The sequence below is a fragment of the Poeciliopsis prolifica genome, unplaced genomic scaffold (assembly GCF_027474105.1).
Source record: "Poeciliopsis prolifica strain line A6 unplaced genomic scaffold, Auburn_PproV2 SCAFFOLD006, whole genome shotgun sequence".
Taxonomy (NCBI): Eukaryota; Metazoa; Chordata; class Actinopteri; order Cyprinodontiformes; family Poeciliidae; genus Poeciliopsis; species Poeciliopsis prolifica.
In genome coordinates this window covers 11,098,751-11,112,637 of record NW_026562381.1, presented here as the reverse complement: position 1 = coordinate 11,112,637, position 13,887 = coordinate 11,098,751, and the positions used below count along the sequence as shown (strand labels likewise).

The 13,887-nt window shown below is 36.9% G+C and overlaps 1 protein-coding gene across 1 annotated transcript; it reads right to left on the bottom strand.

Annotated features, from left to right (window-relative positions):
* Positions 1-2,071: 2,071 nt before the first annotated feature.
* LOC129360747 (protein ATP1B4-like) lies at positions 2,072-11,769 on the bottom strand. Its single transcript, XM_055031138.1, has 9 exons — positions 11,573-11,769; positions 11,398-11,454; positions 10,695-10,911; positions 6,785-6,913; positions 6,597-6,701; positions 4,992-5,191; positions 4,377-4,433; positions 2,884-2,976; positions 2,072-2,807 (listed from the first exon to the last, which is right to left on the bottom strand). The coding sequence occupies exons 2-9, from the start codon at positions 11,449-11,451 to the stop codon at positions 2,646-2,648; spliced, it is 1,017 nt and encodes a 338-aa protein (XP_054887113.1). The 5' UTR covers positions 11,452-11,454; positions 11,573-11,769; the 3' UTR covers positions 2,072-2,645.
* Positions 11,770-13,887: the final 2,118 nt, after the last annotated feature.

Here is a 13,887-nt window from a genome sequence, read left to right as displayed (position 1 = left end):
TACACTTGAAATGAGACAAGACTAGCTTACTTTAGAAATTAGACAGGAAAACATCCTTGGTAACATTTTTGAGTTTTTGCACTAGTCCTGTTAAAACCACATGCTCTAACCCGAGAACCTTAATTTTACCCCTATTAAACCATCAGGAAGTCATTAAATAGAGGAAAGAGTTTGTGCGAAATGCTTTTGTATTCTTTTACAGTGCAAAAACACAAAATATTATCAAGTATTTTCTGGTCCAGTTTCTAGTGTAGTGCACTCGAAATAAGACAAAACTAACATACAAGTAACTTTTCAGCAAGAAATAGGAGCCAATAATTCTGTAAAATTAATTTGAAAACATACTACTTCTATTGGCAGATTAATTTCCTTAAAACATAAACAAATAACTTGTAATAAGTAAGATGATCTGCCAATGGCTCTAATATTTTTATCAATATTAAGAAATTACTAACTAGAAAACACTTCTAAATCTTGCTAAGAAGTTATTTAGTTAGTTTTGTCTTATTTCAAGTGCACTAATACATTTTCACTAGAAACTAAGTAAAAAGAAGTGGTAATATGTTGCATTTTTGCAGTGTACCTGATCTGAATGCACAACAGCAGAGGGGAAAAAGAGCAGACCTCTTCCTGGTACGTCTTTGCCCATAAATGGTCTGGCTACAAATCTTTACAGAGAAAAATACTTTTTAAATTTAACCACATTTGACCTGTGTTTTGATTTAATATGTCGTATTTTAGAAGGAAAATCAACAGTTTTTTGTTCTTCATTACTGGTTTCTGATGGTACCAAACAAGCTCTGACCCAGCGCAGCCATTTCTCAATTTTTTGAGCGTTTTTCATCCCCACACCGCTAAAGTTTCCGTGCCTTTCTGTTGAGCACCTCACCATGAGCTTCTGATGGAGGAATGCGAAACGTTGGGCTCGTTTTAACACGAGTGGGGAACAAATTCAATAATAAAGTTAATTTCTTGTTTCGTATCTTTGTTCTTCTTCTGTGTATTTATTGGGAATGGAGAAGTCTTGTGACTGAATTGAACTCAAAGGTTGGGAACTCAAGCCTGAAGTCATGTGGAAGCTCAAACTGTGTTTTAGACTTTGTTCAGTTTGGTTCTTTACTAATCTGTGTTGTACACAGAAGCCTGACTCATTCCAGCACAACTGCAGTCTGACTGATAAGTTATTTTGTTTTTGTCCGAAGCTTTTAGTTGATATCTTGAATATTGTCATCCATAACAACACGGAGCTAACATCCAACATGTAGAGTTCTGTAAAAAAGTGTAAATAATACAGATTTTCACACTTAAATATGTCAGATCTACCAAACATAACCTGAGTAAGGAGCTAAATTGGGGCCATAAAGTTTGTTCAAAAGAAAGAAAAAGAAATTCAAAACTGAAAAAAAACATGAATATGAAAAGTATTTTGAACATTTTTATTCAAATTCACATATTTTTTTCTAGATTTAAATAATTAATTTTGTTTCAAAGCTTATTGAACATATATGTATGTTCAATACACATGGATGGATGGATGGATGGATGGATGGATGGATGGATGGATGGATGGATGGATGGATGGATGGATGGATGGATGGATGGATGGATGGATGGATGGATGGATGGATGGATGGATGGATGGATGGATAGATAGATAGATAGATAGATAGATAGATAGATAGATAGATAGATAGATAGATAGATAGATAGATAGATAGATAGATAGATAGATAGATAGATAGATAGATAGATAGATAGATAGATAGATAGATAGATAGATAGATAGATAGATAGATAGATAGATAGATAGATAGATAGATAGACTTTTTTTTCATTTGAGCAAACTAAACTAAATTGATCCCAATTTAGCTCCATACTTGAGTAAATACAAATATTTTCAAGTCATGATTTCACTTACAGGGGAAAGTAAAATCAAATTGATAGATAGTAGAATTATTATTTATCATAATATATTTCTTTATTGATCAGTCTGGTATATTACTTTACCTTTGCAAAAAAAAAAGCATAAACACATCATAAATTTAAAATACTGCTCTATTCAACAAAAAAATATAGTAATTATGTATTTGCATTTATTATGTCATTTTTCTGTATAAGTACATCACAAGTCTTCTTTTCAGTGCTTACATGATAGTTCTTTGAATTCTTACAACTTAATTGAACAATATAATTCAAAACAAATTAGTACTTTATCACCATTACAAAAAATGTGCAAGAAAAACCATTAACTAACCTGCCATAATTTTCTAATTTTCTAGTAAGTCAGAATTGGATTTGCATAGCCAGAAACGCAAACTAATTGGGCAGAGTTTAATTTAGTTTTGATTAATTTTGCTAATAATTATAAAATACAAGGAGCTGAATTGTAATTCCCACTATGCAGCTGTCTGGTGCACAGCACTGTCTGTTGTGGGTGCCAACACCCTGCTTAAGGTTCAAGAAACAACAGATGCAACATAAAAATGTATAAATCTAGTTTCTTATTTCTTTCACAGCAGAAGACATGGGTATTTAAGAGAAAGATGAGAAAATAATTCAAGAAAAAAAAAATAAAGGTTTAAAATATTTCTTCTCTTGTACATGTTCTCCTGCCTCCATCACAGGAGCTTCGCAATGTCTTTGCCTCACGCGCCGACCTCCAGGGTGAAGGTCACGCTGCCCAGGTAGCGGTCGGTGGGCGAATCGTTAATGATTCCCTTCCCGTTCAGTTTGCATTGCACGTGGATGTGGGCGTCCTGCTGCACTCCAGTGAAACGAACAGCCACCACCGGCGAGGTGTAGTTCACCTGCGATGAAACGAACACAAAACGACTCAGACTGATCAGGTTCCACTGAACTCAATGGAAGTCAATCAGTACTTACATGTCTGAGCTTCCCGTAGTAAGGGTAGTACTTCAGGTCAAAAATGTTTTTAGGGAAAAACTGAATATCTCCTATGGCCTCTTGAGGTCCTTTCTAGGAGAGAAAACAAACAATTTTCTAAACTTGTTCTCATGTAAATTCATAACCTGGAAATATTTCTACATTTTGTCATCTTTTAATTAGTTTGTGATAGACCAACAGCAAATAGTCTATAATAGTGAAATGAAAGGAAATTAATACATGATTTTATTATTATTTTAATGGAGAAATATTATGTATAGCACCAGAATTCCACAGCACATCTACATGTTAAGGTTGTCATAGTCAAGCTAGCATAATTTTCCCCTTCCCTCGCCATTTTTTTAAATTAAAACCTATTTCTGACATTGTTGAAGTGTTAAAAAATAGTAGCAAAGCACTGTGTCCCCTTTTCTTTTAAATATCATGCATACATGTAAGATTTAGCAAATTATCTTAACAATTTAAAAGCTAAAACCAATGGTAGTGATTGTCGGCTAGCAGCTTTTTGCCCTCCATCAGGGAGATGGTGCACAGGACGTCAGGTTGCAACGTGTCTATAGCACAGTCAAGTAACTATGGTACCATGAGTTGCTGTATTTATCAACATGACTTAAAAGAAATTTTACTTTGCAATTTAACACCTTGAAATTGGGTGTGTGTCTCTTTAAGAAGCTCCTGCTCGTTCCGACACTTCAGCATGTCATCACAATAACGTTTCTCCATTAATTAAGCCTTTCAAAGCTGGTCTGAGAAGAAGCTCCTAGAGCACAGGTGTCAAACTGCAGTCCTGGAGGGCCTCTGCAACTTCTAGATGTGCCTCTGCTGCACCACACCTGAATAGAATAATTAGGTCATTAGCAAGGCTCTGGAGAACTTATCTACACAAGAAGGAGGTAATTAAGCCATTTCATTCCAGTGTTTTGTACCTGTGGCACATCTAAAAACTGCAGGACTGCGGCCCTTTGCGGACTGCAGTTTGACAGCCCTGTCCTAGAGTGAGCTCAGTAGAGATAAATTTCCTCCAGGTGTTTGCTAATTGCTGCAAGCTAGTCTGAAGGAGCAGAGTGGGGGAGGAGGCCTGCGCTGTGAGGCTGGACACTGAAGCGCTAAGGAAATTTGTGGAAACGGCAGTGCTTGGTTACGCTACTCGTTTTCTGGCCTCAGAATTGTTGCCATGGATATTAAATGATTTCTCAAACGTGCATAAAACAATCAAAGCAACACTCCAGGTGTGTTTCTGGTGAGGGAATGACTACAACAACCTGTAAAGCTCAAAAAGTTGACTTTATGTTAAACCACACCGTTAAAACTGTTATTTCTTCCACTGCAGCTATTCTTTGTGACTAAAATCGCAATAAAATACATTTATGAGTTTTAGTGAAGCAAAATGTGAAAATGTTGAAGAGCTATGAAAGTTTAGAAAGGCACTGAATTTAATACAACATAATTAAATGATCTGATGTTTTTCATACCTTAACACCACAAGTGACATCTATTGGTTTACCCTGTCCAGGTAGGTAACCAAGAATCTATGAGACAATAATATAAAGTACATTTTAGCACACGCACACAAAATACAAAGATTTGCTGTTTTTACTTTAAAAATGAACCGTAAGCAAAACTCTCACAAGTTTTCCATATACACATTAAAATTGTTTCCAAAGTAAAAAATTAACGCATGAGTTTGGAGCCTGTTAAAGGAGAAAACATGTCATATTTTCACATTGTTGTCCATTTGTTTATAAATGTGCCTGTTCCAAACTAAATCAGCAAGCTAACTGTTTAGCTCACAATCCAAAACATTTCGCTCCAAGCTAAATACATTGGGGCTGGACAATCTGCTGCCTACATCTCCCAGAATGCTGTGCGGTTCAGTGAAACGATTGAATTTTCTAGAGAACTGTTTTCTTCTTTTAATATTCATCACGTCTCTATTGCGATATATATTGTAATTGATTTTTTTTCCCACTCTCAATGGCGATTAAGATTTTTTCCCAAACGGTTCCCGTGTTGTTCTACAATTGGCCACTAGGAGTCACTATTCAGCGATTGTTTCCTCATCCTTCATATTCTGCCTCTCTCCTTACCCGGTTCATGCGGAGCAGGATGCATGGCCTTCCCTGAGAATAGCCATAGTGGGGGTCCTGCAGCCCTGAACACTCCCCCAACCAGGACCTCTTGAACTGACACGCTTTCCGCTCGGCGCTCTCCTCCAGGTCCTCCTGCATGAAGTACGAGTCGTGTGCGCACCTAATATTCTTCCTGTCCTGAGCGGCGTCATTGTACGCTGGAAGTGGAGAGCAGAGGCAAACCCAGGGAGGTAAAAGAAGTGTCCTTTAAAGTCACACACAGAATCTGCCCCGATAAAATCTACATAAAGAAGTTCAACAGTCAACTCCAACAGTGCTGTAAAATTATGGAGCTAAATTGGTGCCACAAATTTTGGGCCATAGAGGTTGTTCAAAAGAAGAAAACACTGAAAATCTTAAGCTGAAAAAAGACTTGAATCTGATGTTTCTTTCATTTTCAAATATTCATTCTCAGTTGTTTTCAGTTTCAAAACTTTTTTCAGTTTAAAACCTTTATTTTGTCAGTTTCAAACTTTTTTTCAGTTTCAAAATAATTTTTCAATAAAAGTTATTTTTTTCTTTTGAGCAAACTTTCTAACCCTAATTTAGCTTAATATAAATACACTTAAACTTTTGTGATTTCTACCCAGATTCTCTCACTAATTTGTTCTGGATATATTCTAATTTTTAGGTATTTTGGCCAAATTATGACTCACAAATATCAGCAAGCTTTCAGTTGTATTGGGAACTTGTCCTGTTTGGGTTTCAACAAAGTGCCAAAATGAATCTTTTTATGTCAATGTATTAATTATGAAAGCTGCAATAACTTCAAAAATATATATATATATTTACATGTTTGTTGAAACAATGATGTGGTTGTGACAGTAGAGTATGACAGAGGTAATCTATAATATAATGTAGCTCCTCTAAGGAACAAACAACCAATAAGAGCCATGCAATGTTATGCTGCACCTAGCATAACATTTTAGTTGGGAACGCTACATTCCTTCAGACGGCAATAATTGATCTTTTCAAAGCTTATCTGTCTCACAACAAACTGTCACAACATGGTGATTATTTGAACAAATATGTGACTTTTTTAAAAAAAATCAAAGTTACATAATGCAACTGTAAAGCTAAATTTGACAAACACAAATGCAAATTTTCATAGAGAAAATCAGATTTTTTTGATTGAGTTTAAGCAATATTTTCTCACAATCAGACCTTCAACAAATCAAAAAGCGAAAAACACAGTATAGACTTGTTCACAACTTACCAATAAACATTTTTGGAAAAATGAAAATAAAAAAGAGGAAACCAAGTGAAAAAACGAGAGTGAAGGAAGGAGAGAGGAGGGAGTGAGGCATAAATAAACCTTTGCAACAGCAAAACCCTGCCAGGCTCAGGCCTCTGGCGAAAGGAGCCTGACAAAAGCTTGATGTGAAAAAAAAAACTGTACTGAATGGCTACTCTCTGCCCACAAAAAGGCTTCCCTTCCCAGCATGCTCTGCAGGAAAGAAATGTTAAAAAATGAGACAAAGGTAGAAGAAGATGAGGATTAAGAAGAAACTGCGAAGTTTCCTCTTCGGAGCAAGCTCAAAGTTTAACGTCATACGGACTCACATCTTAGATATTCGTCAATGGACCGGGCGTACTTCTTCCAGGATTTGCGGTCCGATGCATTGAAAGCGATGTCGTGGCCTTCTAGGTGTGGGGCCATCGTCAGACCTGCCAGTGGAGACCCAGAGACAGTCAACTGCACAGAGCAGAATGAAACGCGACGGCACATCAAAGTCTGGGGGCTTCCTTACCTGGTGGCATCACTCTGTCATTGAAGGTGGGATGATAGGGACTGATGGACCACATGAGGCAAAACATACAGCCGCCAAACATGGCCGCCAGAAATGCGTAAAGTGCAGCGTAGAACAGGAGGATGAGACCTAGACAGAGCGGCGGGAAAATGTTATTACACAAGAGGTTATGTCTGATCTGAGCGAAGGGAAATAATGAACCTTATTGTGTGTGTTTGTGTTGTCTGGAGTCCAGTTCCTGTCTTTGATTAGTGCTGTCTCTAATTTGTTTATGAAGACATGAAGGGGGAAATGTTCCCCCTTCATGTCAGGAGCTGCAAATAACCTCGAGAGCCAATACACTGCAAAAACTCAAAACATTACCAAGCATTTTATTTCTAGCACAAATATCTTAGTACACTTTAAATAAAACAAACATAACTTAGAAGTAACTTTTCAGCATGAAACAAGAGCTTGTTTCACGTCACTAATTCCTCAATATTGACTAAATACTACTTGTTATAATTGCTATATTTTTCATCAATATTAAGAAATTATGGGCCTTAAACAAGCTCCCATATCGAGCTGGAAAGATACTTGTAAGTTAGTTTTGTCTTATTACAAGTGTAATAATACATTTGCTCTACAAACTAAACTGAAAAAATATTTGGTATGAGTTTGTGTTGTTGCAGTGTATAATAACTCCTCAGGTCTTGCATTTGCTGCAAAAACACAAAATCTTACCAAGAATTTTTTGTCTCATTTTTTGGTTCAAGGACACTTGAAATAAGACAAAACTATTGTTTTGAGTCAGTAATTCCTTAATGTCGATGAAAATTTACTAGTTCCACAGGCAGATTGTTTTACTTAAAACAAGCCATTTTTCATGTGTTATAAGTGAAATAATCTGCTAATAGAACTAGAATTTTTACATCAATTTTGAGGAATTATTAACTTCAATAAGCTCCTGTATGTTGCTAAAAAGTTACTTGTGACTTAGTTTTGTCTAATTTAAGATATAATAAGATATTTCCACTAGAAACTGGACCAAAAATACATTTAGATTTTCTGTTTTTGCAGTTCAGTTTATAGGGCAAAAATGTACACAAAAAAATCACTGACAAGTAACTTTACAGCAAGATATAGGAGTTTGTCTGAGGTCAATAATTGCTTGATTTTAATGAAGTTGTTTCACTTATAACATGAGAAAAATGTGTTGTTAAAAGTTAAATAATCTTGAAATTTTTCATCAGTATTAAGGAATTGTTTACTTAAAAAATCATTTTTCCTGCAAAAAGTTACATAACAGTTAGTTTTGTCTTATGCAAAGTGCAAACATAACTTAGAAGTAACTTTTTGTTTCTTAGACTAAGAAAATTTTGTTGGACTTTGTCTCTTCAGTGATTGTTGTGCTACTTTTTAGCTAATCTAACTTAATGTGTCCTAAACTTAATGGCTTTTGCTGTGCGTGCAATTTTACAGGGGAGTAGCAGCGGCCCAGCAGCCACAAAGGCCTTTCTGTTTGAGCTCAGTGAGAAATCTCCCAGCCTGTTCTTTCACTCAGGAACACAGTGAACCTCCGGTTGCCATCGTAGTGAAGGTTTTTTTTTTTTTTTTGCAGCCATAGAGGCCCAGCCAGCTCCAAGGAGCCCCAATCACCCCACTCTGGCATTGTGTCCCCTCATGAACACTTGCCTCACAGGACACGCAGAGCAGACTTCAACTCAGGGCCCTTTTCTTCAGAGGACACATGGGCCCCACTTCTCCAAAAGTGTGCACGCACTGGTTGTGTAGCTTCATTCAGCTCTTATCCCCGCCTGAAGGTGAAGCGGTTCATTTTATCCGTGAAACTGAGACTTTCTTGAAATGCATTTGTCTACTGCAACACGTGGCAACAAGCGCCTGCTTCGTCATATTAAGGCTGTGACTAACAATTATTTTAGTTAGCAATTATTTTGACAATTAATCGAATAAGAAATTGACATATTCTGCAGACTTTTCATCTTAGACTTTTAAAACTATATTAGAAATACACAAAAATGCAAATAAACTCAATTTAATTCCCTTCTTAGATATGGAAATGAACATTTTCTTGTGTAAAATGGAATTAAGGCATTTGTAGAGTGAACTCTTGATCATTTGTAGTAAAAAAAACGTTTCTCCTAAACTTGACATCAATTGATGATTAGTTTTTGGATTAATAACATTTAATAGTCAATTATTTGTAACAGAATGTGAACCAGTTCTGGGTGGATCAGATTTTTTTTACTTAAATGCAGAATGTTTGTATTTTTTGTACAGTTTTGACTCTGTGTGTTGTTCTTTCAGCAAAAAGTCTTTTTTAGAACCTCTATACTCCAGTTTAACAGTTATTTTATTCCTAAGTCAGGTGACAATTATTTCAATAATCAATTAATCACAATTAAATCGATTAATTGTTTCAGCTCAATGTCATAAATGACTCAACAATCTCATTCAGTCTATGTCAAACGTCTCAATTTTTCAATAATCTTAATGATCGCGATAAAATGAAAATTGATATTTTCTAAATAGGTAAAAATACAGTAAAAACATCCAACAGTATTTAATTTGATGCAATTGTTTTACGTTTTAGCTTAAAAATCTGATAAATTGCAAATTCTTCATTTTCTGCTGATTCAAAAAATTTTTTTATTGTAATTGGATAATTTCCTTTGATGACCTCAATTGATCAGTAAGTCAAATACAAAAGAGAACAATTTATTTTTCTCAGGAAATGCATCAAAACTGAAAGCTCCCTCTGACTTTCTGCCAACATGTAATAAAGAATATCAGAAAAGTTAATGGACGTTCACTTTATAAATCATTAATAAGTGATTTTATTACATTAATTAAGGCTGAAAAGGAGATAAAATCTTCTGGGTTTTTTTTTGTTAACAAGTGAGCCAAATCCTTTCTTGTAAGTATTTTAACCTGGAGTTGTTCCATTTAACATTTCAGGCTACATTGTAAGCACAATTAGCATTTGTATTCTTAATTAATGCATAATAAACAGTTATTAATGACTTACAAAGTGTTTATAAACTATGTACTAGCCATCTATTAGGAGAGTCTTGTCGTAAAATGGTACCAAAACTCCAATCTCTAACAAAAGACCTGCAACAATTTCTTTCCCAATTATCAGAATAAGATTATTTTCCTGTAATTGTTCCTGATTTGTATTTGGGAAGTCAAATACGAAAACATCTCACGAAAACTAAGAACTCCTGTTATCTTCCATCCATGAATGCAACAAGCAGTAAGTTGTCGTTTGATTGCGCGTTTTCTATCTTAAAATAAACCAGATAGACATTAGTAACATTTGCACTGATGCAAATATTCTTGTACTTATTTCATTTTATGCTCATGTTTTACTCAATCAAGGCACCTGTAACAGCTTCATAAACTTTTATGTCTCTAAAACAAAAAATCCGTAATGGGAATCGAGGTAAACCAGACAAAAGCCAGATCGATGGACGTCTATAGGAGCTCAACGCCGAAGCGCGTCTATGTGTTTTACTGCAGCTGAGGGCCTTGTGAATGTTCAGTTCAGCAGCGAGGTCGCCAAGGCTTTGGGAACAAGACAGCGGAGAGCATGGTAAGATTTAGAGGAATTTGATTCCTGGCCAATGCGAGGCCAAGAACCGTGTCCTCCCGCTGGGGACGTGTCCCCAGGCAGTCTGTTTTTGTCGGGACTCTCTGAATCATCTATGCACCTATGTAAACATCAAGCAAGAGGACACACAGGCTGTGGAGTGGAGGAACATTTCCCACCCTCAACTTAGCCTTGTGACAACATTCAAACCCCATGCATCCTCCTGAGTTTGTGTGGAGTTTCTCATCTCTAAGACATGTACAAACACAAATAACTTTTGCAACAGCACACAGAACCTTCTACGGCTCGTCAACTCACTCCAGCTCTTGCCGGAGCGACCCATGAATTCGTTGGTCTCTGCATTCCACAGGTACGTCTTGAGGTCGGCTATCTTCTGGTGGAGCGTCCGTTTGGGAATCGGCCTGCGCTTCCACCTTTCGAAGTTCAGGTCCTCCTGCTCCAGGGGCTGGTGCTCGGCCAGCTCTTCCTGCTCTTCCTCCAGCTCCACGCCATGTTTGAGTATCACCTTGGGCGGCTGGTGGAAAGAAGAAGAAGAGAAAAAGCCCTCACCGCACATGTTCCAAACTGCCCGGTGCTGCAGTCGACCTATTTTCTTTTGCAGCAAGAAAAAACTGGCATGCCTCCTGATCCGAGTATGACCGATAATGTAAACTGCAAGACAGTGCTCTGCATGTTAATGGACATCACACTGATGGTCCTGTCCCCTGTTTCTGCAAATTATAAACTCTCTGGTGACCTTGTGGCACTCGTTGGGAGAGCTGACCTCCGCTGAGCGGGACCCTCCTGCTTGGAGCAGCAGCTGCACGCAGCCGAGCTGCAGGGTCAACCTCACATCCAGATGTTACTCACTGACTCACAGCGTCCACAGGCCAGGACACACAGATCCCACAGAAAAACCGCAGGACACTTCAGAGTGTCATGCAAAAGAATCAACGTTGATTCATTGATTGGATTATAACCAAATTTCAATCTGAGACATGGATTTCTGTTTTGTACTTACAGGACTTTTAACGAGCTTCTCCTCAGCTCCCCCTTCTGTGGCACTGGGATCCATGTTCTTTATAAACAAAAACAGCATTTATTTACTCACGATTCAATTTTTTAAACTTAATTTTGCAAATTAATCTCTCAAAATCACCCTTCTAGACACGACTTTTAAAAAAGAAAGAACCTACCTGGAGTTTTCTTCTCAATATAAAAAAATGCTGATTGATTAATCGGAAAGCCTTCTTGTCCCGCGACAGAGCAATAATATTCGTCAAAAAGCGTGTGGGGGTTTCATTAGAAAGTTCGGGGCTTGCAGAGGGGGGACCGGGCACGGAGAGCCTCCTCCAGCTCGGCGCGCATCGTAGTGAATGAAACGCTAGACTGAGAAACCCGGGGGTGGGATGCACAGAGCTTTTTTTGGGTCTCAGAGTGGATTTGGCAGAGGCCCTGAATCACAGCGCTGCATTCTGGACACGCACCCCACCCGCCATTGTCTGAAATCTGGACAAGGAGTCCAATAAAATCTGAATGCAATATTTTCAGCTCATTCCAAGGGAAGACACCGGCACTCACTGGCTACGTCATGTTTGCGCGCAAAAGCATCCGTGCAACTAATTTAATCTATTTCTTTCTATTGATTTTAGTCAATCTAATGTGGTTCATGTTAAAAATTTACAATGAAACGTCAAATAATGTTGTGCAAATGCGTGAATGCACACATTTCCTGCATTAAGTACATGGAAGTTATGGAAAACAGCATAAATTACGATCAAAAGTTCATGTAGTTCTCAATCCCGAGGCAATCTGCACCCGGGGCACGTAAAGTTCTGTTACCCCCTGTGAGAGTGGGACAGGGGGACTTCTGAGGTCCTTTTTTCTGTACCCACTTTCCATGAAAAGAGTAATTGCGTCATGGAAAAATCCCTTGTTTGAGATTTGCGCGGCAAAAACGTGCGCACGTGTTCATGTGCATGTATTTTTATGGCGATTTTAAATGCTTTCACACAATGCGTGCAGCATTTACATATTTTTCTTGTTTGTTTTTGTTTTGTAAGCCCGACATCAGGCCCTAGATACTCTCCAATAAAGCAACACGTGCAGATTGAATGACTAAATTGAAATTAATATCAGATAAACTACTAAAAAACAAACAAAAACATAAACAAACCTCTTTTATGTGTTTTAAAATGTCAAATATTGAATAAAAATACAATCCAATATATATTTTGCAGCACTACTATATACATTCGAAATAATTGCCTTTATTATTATTTTCCAAGTTTACTGGAGACAGGGACGTTATTCTGCAAGGATCCCAATATGTGACAGCAGATGGCGCTGTTTCATTTGTATACTGAAGTGTGTTGTCCTACTCAATGGTTCAGGACAAAATAAAAAGTATTTTTGTATGAAAAACAACACATAAAATAAAATTAAACATATACCTAGATTTTGGATGCGTTTAGACGAGGATAATCTAAGGCCAAACTATCCTCACTCAAAAAACTCACCATCTTTTAAAAATATATATACTTTGGTGTGTAAGACGTCTTTATTTTGAGCTGAGGTATTGCATTGCGCGTTAAAACAGAATCTGTTGGAGAGTTAAATAAAAAGTGACAACATTTTCCACTACTAAAGAGTGTGATTGGCACTCAATATTGTTTAATTCTCTGTTGAAGAAGTCTCTGCAAAAGTATTTGTGTGAATAACTGCTGAAATGCTAATGTAGTAGGCTATCCTGTGGACTACTACATTAGTCCACAGGACTAATGTAGTAGTACTGTGGACTACTACATTTAAAATATTAATGTGGTTATCTTTTTAACTTTTAGAGGTTCAGCTGGGGACGGGGTCATCCTTATATATATTTACCTGATGTTTTATTTGATATTGTGATACTAGAACCAGAAATACAGCAGAAAACCAATGGATATCAAATAGAAATTTGATCTGTTAGATCAGTTGCAGATAGACAAAGTGTTATTGTGGAATCATTTTTTTTTTCACAGAGGTCAGAGTTTAAGGAAGAAAAAGTTTAAAAAAAATATCAAAACAAATCTATAATTTTATACTTTCAATCTCAAATCTTTCTGAAAATTCTGACTTTTTTTCTTATAATTACAATCTTGAGATTAAAGTCTAATTATTTTTAATAATTTTATTTTTTTGTGGCCCTAATCTCTCTGTGTATTTGAGAATAATAATCCCTTGATCCGACATTTATTTTCCTTTACGGCAGTTCGTCCCTCAGTGCACCACTGTCTTCGTGACAGGTGGTGGCGCTACACGGCAATAGAGTCGCCCTTTAACTTATTAAACTTTTTCCTAACATTTTGACTGAACAAACCCAGAGAGCTGCATAAAAACAGGATAATCACGGCGGTTTTACCGGAGTGTCGACGTCATTTTTAAAGCTAAACTCTTACTCTTAAAAAGGTTGAAAACTAGTCCGTCACAAATCGCCGTTTTCAAGTTAAAACTTAAAAACTGTTTGGTATAA